A 9,404-nucleotide genomic window follows, 5' to 3' on the forward strand; every position below is an offset into this window, starting at 1 on the left:
ATGTCGGCGACAGGGAAGACGGGAGTTAAAAGGAAGGCGCAGACCATTGAGTTTAAGTACCAAGCGATTCTTGAAGTGGAAAAAGGCAACAGATCACAGACGCAGATTGCAAAAGATCTTGGGATCAGTACAAGCACATTGGGCACTTGGCTGTCAAAGAAAGAAACAATTAAGCAGGGCTTTTTTGATTACGGGCCAAAACGGAAGTCCATGAAAACTTGCAAATGGGATGAATTAGAGACAGCTCTGTTGAAATGGTTTAGCAATGCAAGAGATCAAGGTGCCATCGTATCAGGACACATTCTAATGCAGAAAGCAGATCAGTTTGCCGAAAGTTTGGGCATCCAGGATTTTCAAGCAAAAGCTGGCTGGCTATCCAGATTCAAAGACAGACATAACATTTCTTTCAGATCTGTCTGTGGTGAAGCAAAATCCGTTGACACAAACACGGATGCAATGAAGCAATGGGAAGGCAGCTTGTCTGCATTGCTGGAAAAGTACGACCCAGAATGCATCTACAATGCCGATGAAACCGGGATCTTTTACAAGATGCTTCCGGACAAGACCTTAGAGTTTAAGAACGTTGATTGTAGTGGTGGCAAAAGATCAAAAGAACGGCTCACTGTCCTGGTCTGTGCAAACATGACAGGAACTGACAAATTGCCACTCTTTGTCATTGGGAAGAGCGCTAAGCCACGCTGTTTCAAAAACAAACAAACTCTACTGACGAAATACAGCAGTAATGCTAAAGCTTGGATGACGTCAGAGATATTTATCGCTTGGTTGAAAGATCTTGATGCTGCATTGAATAAAAGACGCCGCAATATTGCCTTGGTAGTGGACAACTGCCCTGCCCACCCAAACTTCAAGAAGTTGGAGCATATAGAACTGGTGTTTCTTCCCCCCAACACGACCAGTAAAACACAGCCAATGGATCAAGGAGTAATCCAAAATCTAAAAGTTCACTATCGGAAGCGCGTCGTGATACGCCAAGTGGCAGCGATTGAAAATAAGGAGGAGTTCACTATCAATGTCCTGGATGCCCTCAGATTCCTCCAACAGTCATGGGAGTGTGTTACCTCAACAACCATTAGCAACTGCTATAGGCACGCTGGCTTCAGCACTGAGAGACTTGAAACCCCACAAGAGGCAGAGACGCTAGATGATGAGGATGAGCTTGATGACATACCTCTTGCAAAGTTGGTCACAATGGGTTACAGAGATACCCTCTCTGATTTCATACAGTTCTCCGAGGATTTGCCCACATCCGAAGCTTTGACCGACGACGCCATTGTCTCGAGTGTCATAGAGTGCAGACAGGAAGTGGACGCCGATGCCGATGAAGACGACGACGATGTCTCTAATACGCCAACCAGAACTGTAGACGACGCAATGCAGGCCTAAGACGTGTTGAGGGATTTTTTCGAAGGACAGCCTAACAGTGAAGAGGAACTTTCGACATTGTGCAGGTATTCGAGGAAGCTGTTACGTTGTAAAATGGACTCTCTTGGTAAGCAGAAGCAAAAGTCAATCCTGCAGTTTGCAACGAAGTTCGAAGATCGTAGATAGTCAACAATGAACATTTGGTGCTACTGCTGAACATTCTGTGCTATTGCTGAACTTTCTGTGCTATTGCTGAACATTTTATGCTAGTGCTGTACAGTGTGCTATTGTATAATATTTTGTGCTACTGTTTATTGTGTGCTATAACTTCTGTGCTTTTGTGTTCATATTTTCTCTATTTTATGTCTATGATGTCTATGTCTGTTGCAATTTGTGTGTTTTCTGTGTTATTGATGAATACTGTGCGCTATTGTTTACTGTGTGTTATAACTATGTTTTGTGATTTTGTGTTCTTATTTCTATTTTTGTCTCTATGCGATTGTGTACTCTGTATATGTTTGATGCATGCATTTATGTTAAATGAATAGTGAATAAAAAGTAGAATAAAAACATTCCGACTTAATTATATTTTACATTTCCAGAAAACATTCAATTATATTTTCGAATAAGATTTACAATTTTTATTTATCTGGTATACACGTAGTCCGATTTAAAATTGCATGTGTTAATATCACGGTGTGTAGATATCACAATTGGGTAGTTGTTACGACGTGTAGATATTATGGAGCCGCGTAGCGAAGTTTCGTATGATGCGATCGAACGAAAATGCGATATAACGAAAAAAACGGCCGGTCCCTTGGCTTTTTCGTAGGACCGCGATTGTACTGTATGTCTATTACATTACAAATAAAAAAGTAAATTTTAAAATTGTAATTGTAATGATTCACATATCACATTCCACTAAGTCTATTTTTCTTCTTAAATAAAACTCATCCACATCAAACTATCATGTTTCAACCATTCAAGTAAAAAACTCTTCTTGTAAAATTATGAACATGCCTTCTAAATTCCCAATTTCATAATCAATGCAGGATCCTACAAAATAATAAAATGCTCTGCTGCCCATTTTGAGCATTTTATCATTTTATAAATTGAATCTGGAAAGATACAGAATGATGTAAGATTCTTTTTATCACATCCTAACTTTTTCTTCTGGAACTTCAAAATAACAGTTTTCTTTGCATTGTACTGACAAAGTTTATTATGCTAACATCTTCTGTATTTGAAACATGTTATCATACTAATGTAACATCAAAAATACCACATTGCGCCAAACATAGCATATATTCTTACAATTGATGAATTCCGGTTTGAACAAGTATTCTTTAACACTTAACTAATGTGAGCAGTTTGATCTAATTTTTCCCTTTCTATCTGTTTTAGTAAAAATCATGTCAACAGTGTGAACTCACTTAATTTCTTTGACATAAAATTACATGGTTTTGGCAAAATAGCAAAAAAGATATGAACTTATTAACATTTCAGACCAATTAACTGGAGCTATCTTATTTACTGAGATTCAATTTTGAAGACTACCACAGATATAAAGATTTCAAGGTATCTTGAAGAAGAAGTGAAAAAAAGGAAAATGAAAACAGGAATTTAGAAAGGCTTACCAGAAAGACATTTCATCATAAGTGATTCTTGTACTATAGCAAAAATTTCCCAATAAATAGACAATCAAATATATTCTTACCATTTTACAATTAAACATGGGTAAAACAATTATTTCTCTGTCATGGTATTATTTCCCCTCCCCCACTCTTGCTGAAAATCAACAGAAAAACAAGTGCTGTTAGTAAAACACATATGCCCTCCATGATGGCCTGTCAGAGGCATCTGCTGACCACAGGTTATCCTCTTATGAAGTTCGCTGAATGTAGGCCAAAACATTAATTATTCAGCCGAAACCATTTAAAGTCTCACAGTCACTGCCACCTTAAACTTTGACCTACTGACCCCACAAAAACAGAGGTCATCTACTGACCACAAGTACTAGTAATCATCCTATGAAGTTTGACCATTGTAAGACCAAACATTATCTAGTCACTGATCACAAACCAAATGGTATACCACAGATGGAATGAGAGACAGACCTACGGACTGACAAACACTTTGCAAAACAATATACCCTCTTTCTTCTAAGAGAGGGGTGAGGGAGGGGGCATAAAAAATATATAAAAAATATATCACACGCTAGATCAAAAGTACAGAAAACACCTTTATATATGTCTATGAAATATAGAACTTTACTAGACAAGTATTTTAAAAACTCTTTTTGATAAATGATAAAGTGAATGTAACTTTCCTCTATAAAGTCAACTTAGCTTCATATCCAGTATGTCACATGTGATGTCATATAATGTGTGTCAACATGTAAAAAGCTATCATAAGACGGGGTTTATAGACTTACTCTGAAGAAAACAAGAAAATTTAAATATCATCTGTAAAAATAATGCCTATGTTACAAGCAGATTACATATTTACTAGTAAAAGTATGCACTTGTTCTTTCCTGGATATATATGTTGAATTTCTTAATCCCCTATTGAACTTTTGCATATTCCTCTATTAAAACTTGCATATTCTTTAAACAATCTAACTACCTATAGCCATTAAGAAAAAAAAAGATTAAAAAAAAAGATGTATAAACATATTCCATTAGTATCTTATTCAAACAAAATTAATCTGCACTCTGATAATAATAAAGTTCATGGCAGTAAACACTTAAAAGAACCAATATATTTATAATGTTGCATTAAAATTTAAAGACAATCAAAAAAAGATGTATAAACATATTCCATTAGTATCTTATTCAAACAAAATTAATCTGCACTCTGATAATAATAAAGTTCATAGCAGTAAAACACTTAAAAGAACCAATATATTTATAATGTTGCATTAAAATTTAAAGACAATCATTCCTTACAATTAACAATTATTAACAATAGTGTTAGTTAACAATGTGATTTCATGAAACAAGAACAAAACATGCAAATTGCATTAAAATCAAGTAAAGAAATTGCTGCAACAGTGATGAAATATGATGGATGAAAACACACTGAATGATAATGATGTTTAAATCCTGAAAATATATGATAAAAGGTCACTTGAAAGACAGCACTGTCAGACACATTAATCTACAAAAGTTTTAATTGTGTCTATGTATGTAATGAAACATCAAGAAATCTTACAAAGTGATATGTACTTTCAGTTAAGGAATAAATTGTGGTTATGTAGTTAACATCAGAATATAAATCACATGGACTGTTTAAAATGTGTGGAGGTTAAAAGCACTCAGCCTTCACACATACTTCAAACAATCCAACTTATTTTTACCAAGCCCACAATTCATTCATCATATTTACTATTTCGTTTTTCTCTTCATTTTTTTTCCACACTGACTTATTTCCTTCAATATCACTTTGTAACTTTGTGGATTTACAGAATAATAACTAACTTATATAATATGAGCCGCGCCATGAGAAAACCAACATAATGGCTTTGCGACCAGCATGGATCTAGACCAGCCTGCGCATCCGCGCAGTCTGGTCAGGATCCATGCTGTTCGCTAACAGTTTCTCTAACTGCAATAGACTTTGAAAGCGAACAGCATGGATCCTGACCAGACTGCGCGGATTCGCAGGCTGGTCTGGATCCATGCTGGTCGCAAAGCCACTATGTTGGTTTTCCCATGTCGCGGCTCATATCGTGTTACCTTATTAGATAACAACATGCTCAGAAAATATAACTGCTGTCAATGACACCTCAAAACAGCAAACACTGCTCCATGAAGGAGGACTGTTTGTTTCTTATTGTATAAGATTCTAAGTTATTCAAACTTTACAGAACAACAAAGTGTGTACAACAAATACAATTTTGCCTTCCCAGCTGTGTTTACTTGAGAGATGCTGCACCATATAATTTATCCATCATATTCCATTAATGTTGGTAAGGTCCTACCTGAGTCTGCTGAATGAAAGAACAGTCACAGATATTATCACAGACACAACACAAATGTTAAGTCCCACAGGTATATTACAACACTGTTGCTGATTGTTCGAACATTTTCTATGTTTTTATAGAAATAAATATCCAAATTATCTCACACAACTGTTACCACTCATCATCATAATCATCTTCTTCATCTCCATATCCATCCTCTCTCTCACCTTCCCATGCTCCTTTTACTGAAAAATATCAACAATAATATCCAAAGTGTTCAGTCATTTTCCCTACATATTCCTGCAACCTTAAAAAAAGTGACGGAAGTAATGACCAGGTAATATAATATCTACAATAGTTTACAGGGCTCAAGGTGAGGTAAAAACCTCTGATGACCTGTAAGTGTGACCGTAACCTTTGAGCTAAGGGTCTAGGTCTAGTATATAACATGTTGTATCATTATGGGAAATATTTGTGTCAAGTAATATTAAAATCCTTTGATGAATGACAAAAATACAGACCAGACACGAAATTGTGAAGAAAAAAGAAACGAATGGATGCTGTATTTATTATAGTCCGCAAATAGATCTATCAAACAGGTTCATGAAAAGTTGTTTGAAGATTTTTGTATTTTAGCTCTGGCAGCCCCGAAAAGGGTGCCAAGTTGGACCATTTAAACAAAATTCAGACAGGTCCATGCAAGGATGCTACAAAGAATGTTTTCTGAAGACCCATCATGTGGTTTACAACTTCTAAAAGTTAGTGTATTTCTAGCACTGGCAATCCCTAAAAGGGGCCAAGAAGAACCATTTTAATAAATCTGAGAAACTATTGTGCAAAAGTACAGACCAAGTTGAGTGAAAATCAATTCTCAACAGTGTTTTAAAGTTTTTTTTATCTATTTTTAATTAAAAGGGGTCCAGCAAATCCATCTGCAAAACATTTGAAAACTTTAATCTAAAGGACAGCATCTTACATTTATTGATCAATGCGTCTGTATCAAGGTCTGGGTCCTGATCAGGATGGTCTCGTAAATATTCTTCTTTTGCCTTATTGGCTGCTTCTGTCATCTCCTGGTCATGCAGAGCATTAACATCAGAATCTATAGAGCAACTGAAATATACACAAAGCAATCAAAATGGAATTTATATTAAATATACTGACCCCATTAGCTCTGTAGGTAGAACACACTACGAACTGAGAAACTGCCAGTTTAGTTCCAAGGCAAGGTGTATGTTCTCTGTGACAATTATGTGTCTGAAGTTCTTTGATGTTCACCTAAAGACTCATGTAGGCAAGTTTTCAATTACTTGTTGAGAACATGTAAGTACTATTGCAAAGTCCAGAAACACTGATAAGGATAATTGTCCATCCTTACATGCCTAAATAACGTTGAAAAACAGCTATAAACACAAAAGTTACATTTTCAATCTACTTTAAGGTGCTAAATCACTTGAAAATGTATTTCTATGATGATTTAAACTGACATAATGGTCTTTCTGATTATTAAAGTGCTCATACCAATATTCCTCAAACCCAAGCTAAAAAGGGGCAGAGCTTCTTTAAAATAGCAGCAAGAGTTAAGGAATCTATGCCATTCAACTGGTATTAATATGGGTGATGCACGTGAGTACGTACAAAGATATGAGCTTGATCAGAATTGTTAACAAGGTGTCTACACATATTGCCAATGCTGGAGTATAGCAACAGCTCTTATGACCTTCCTCAGGGCAAGCCATAAAGTACTTACCTGCCACTATCAAAGTGTTCATAATCAATATTTGGTTTCCTGCAGACATAACACATTGTAGTTCCACATGTACAAGTCATTTTGTTACAACCAGCCAGTTTGTAGAACCTGATGTTTATCAAAAGATACAAGATGTCATAAACTATCAGCTTTTATGCATGACAAACTACCTCAACATAAAATACTCTCAAAATAGTTTAATGTTATCGGAGAAATTATAACTTTGCATCAAGGTAAACATTATAATTGCAAGAGCCTGCAGCCATATTCTTCTTCTTTTGTTCTGGTCATAAGAGTAACAGTCTAGTTTTATAAATGCTTTAGGAAATAGGATATTGATTTATGTATCTAAAGTCAGCCCTTCCATGTCATTTAAAACAAGAGGACCATGATGGTCCTGAATCGCTCACCTCTTCCCACATGACACAGTTGATAAACATTCAGACCAACTTTCATACAGATCCCATGAAAAATATGGCCTCTAGAGAGGTCACAACGTTTTTTAATTATTTGACCTATTGACCTACTTTTTGAAGGCACGTGACCCACTTTCGAGCTTGACCTAGATATCATCAAGATGAACATTCTGACCAATTTTCATGAAGATCCATTCACAAATATGGCCTCTAGAGATGTCACAAGGTTTTTCTATTTTTAGACCTACTGACCTAGTTTTTGACCGTACATGACCCTGTTTCGAACTTGACCTAGATATCATCAAGATGAACATTCAGACCAACTTTCATACAGATCCCATGAAAAATATGGCCTTTAGAGAGGTCACAAGGTTTTTCTATTATTTGACCTACTGACCTAGTTTTTGATGGCACGTGACCCACTTTCGAACTTGACCTAGATATCATCAAGATGAACATTCAGACCAACTTTCATACAGATCCCATAAAAAATATAGCCTCTAGAGGGGTCACAAGGTTTTTCTATTATTTGACCTACTGACCTAGTTTTTGACGGCACGTGACCCACTTTCGAACCTGACATAGATATCATCAAGCTGAACATTCTGACCAATTTTCATGAAGATCTCATGAAATATATGGCCTCTAGAGAGGTCACAAGGTTTTTCTATTTTTAGACCTACTGACCTAGTTTTTGACCGCACGTGACCCAGTTTCGAACTTGACCTAGATATCATAAAGATGAACATTCAGACCAACTTTCATACAGATCCCATGAAAAATATGGCCTTTAGAGAGGTCACAAGGTTTTTCTATTATTTGACCTACTGACCTAGTTTTTGATGGCACGTGACCCAGTTTCGAACTTGACCTAGATATCATCAAGGTGAACGTTCTGACCAATTTTCATGAAGATCTTGTGAAATATATGGCCTCTAGAGAGGTCACAAGGTTTTTCTATTTTTAGACCTACTGACCTAGTTTTTGATGGCACATGACCCAGTTTCGAACTTGGCCTAGATATCATCAAGGCAAACATTCTGACCAATTTTCATGAAGATCTTTTGAAATATATGGCCTCTAGAGGTCACAAGGTTTTTCTATTTTTAGACCTACTGACCTAGTTTTTGATGGCACGTGACCCAGTTTCGAACTTGACCTAGATATCATCAAGATAAACATTCTGACCAACTTTCATAAAGATCCCACAAAAAATGTGACCTCTAGAGTGGTCACAAGCAAAAGTTTACGGACGCACGCATGGACGGACGCACGGACGACGGACGCTGCGTGATCACAAAAGCTCACCTTGTCACTATGTGACAGGTGAGCTAAAAATGAATATAACAAAGCCAAGTATCAATCAGCATCAACTTGAGATGAAAGTACCTTTTTTTACACCTTGGACAGATCCGTAGCATGGCCTCTGAAACTTTTGTTTCTATGTATGTTCTCATATTGGTGGCTCCTTGTTTTTCCACCTCATTACATCTAAGTGGAATATGATTAGGCTCCTTACACAGTCTAAATAAGAAGATAAAAACCTCATGCAGCATTTTTCTTACTGGAGAAAACAAAAAAAAAAGAACTATTTTAAACAGCTGTTTCTTCTTGAAAAGTGAGTTCTTTAAAATTATTTCACCTGTTCATGTGCACAAAGAAAGAAACACAATGTTTACATTTTGTCAGGTTTTAAGTCTGACTGTTCCAATTACCAGTACACAACAGATCACAAATTGCTTACTTTTGTTGGTGGGGTAAGAAACAAGGTACTGGTGAACACCTGGGTAGAGCCACCAACCTTGTGTAAACCAATTGATGGCTTCCCCACAAAAAAAACCTAGAAGATGCTTTTGTAGAAAAGCGCATGTCTCCCAAATGCAAAGTCTAT

The 9,404-nt window shown here is 36.3% G+C and overlaps 2 protein-coding genes across 2 annotated transcripts; one reads left to right on the top strand and one right to left on the bottom strand.

Annotated features, from left to right (window-relative positions):
• LOC128552951 (tigger transposable element-derived protein 4-like) lies at positions 1-1,404 on the top strand. Its single transcript, XM_053534043.1, has one exon. It carries the CDS (start codon positions 1-3, stop codon positions 1,402-1,404), a length of 1,404 nt encoding a protein of 467 aa, XP_053390018.1.
• Positions 1,405-5,057: 3,653 nt separating this feature from the next.
• Positions 5,058-9,037, bottom strand: LOC128552952 (E3 ubiquitin-protein ligase RNF216-like; the record flags this gene model as incomplete). Its single annotated transcript, XM_053534044.1, has 4 exons — positions 5,058-5,592; positions 6,324-6,460; positions 7,098-7,205; positions 8,903-9,037. Coding segments are annotated over 4 exons (454 nt in total), but the record flags the coding sequence as incomplete, so codon positions are not given.
• Between the last annotated feature and the right edge of the window lie 367 nt (positions 9,038-9,404).

Source organism: Mercenaria mercenaria, unplaced genomic scaffold (assembly GCF_021730395.1).
Source record: "Mercenaria mercenaria strain notata unplaced genomic scaffold, MADL_Memer_1 contig_3322, whole genome shotgun sequence".
Taxonomy (NCBI): Eukaryota; Metazoa; Mollusca; class Bivalvia; order Venerida; family Veneridae; genus Mercenaria; species Mercenaria mercenaria.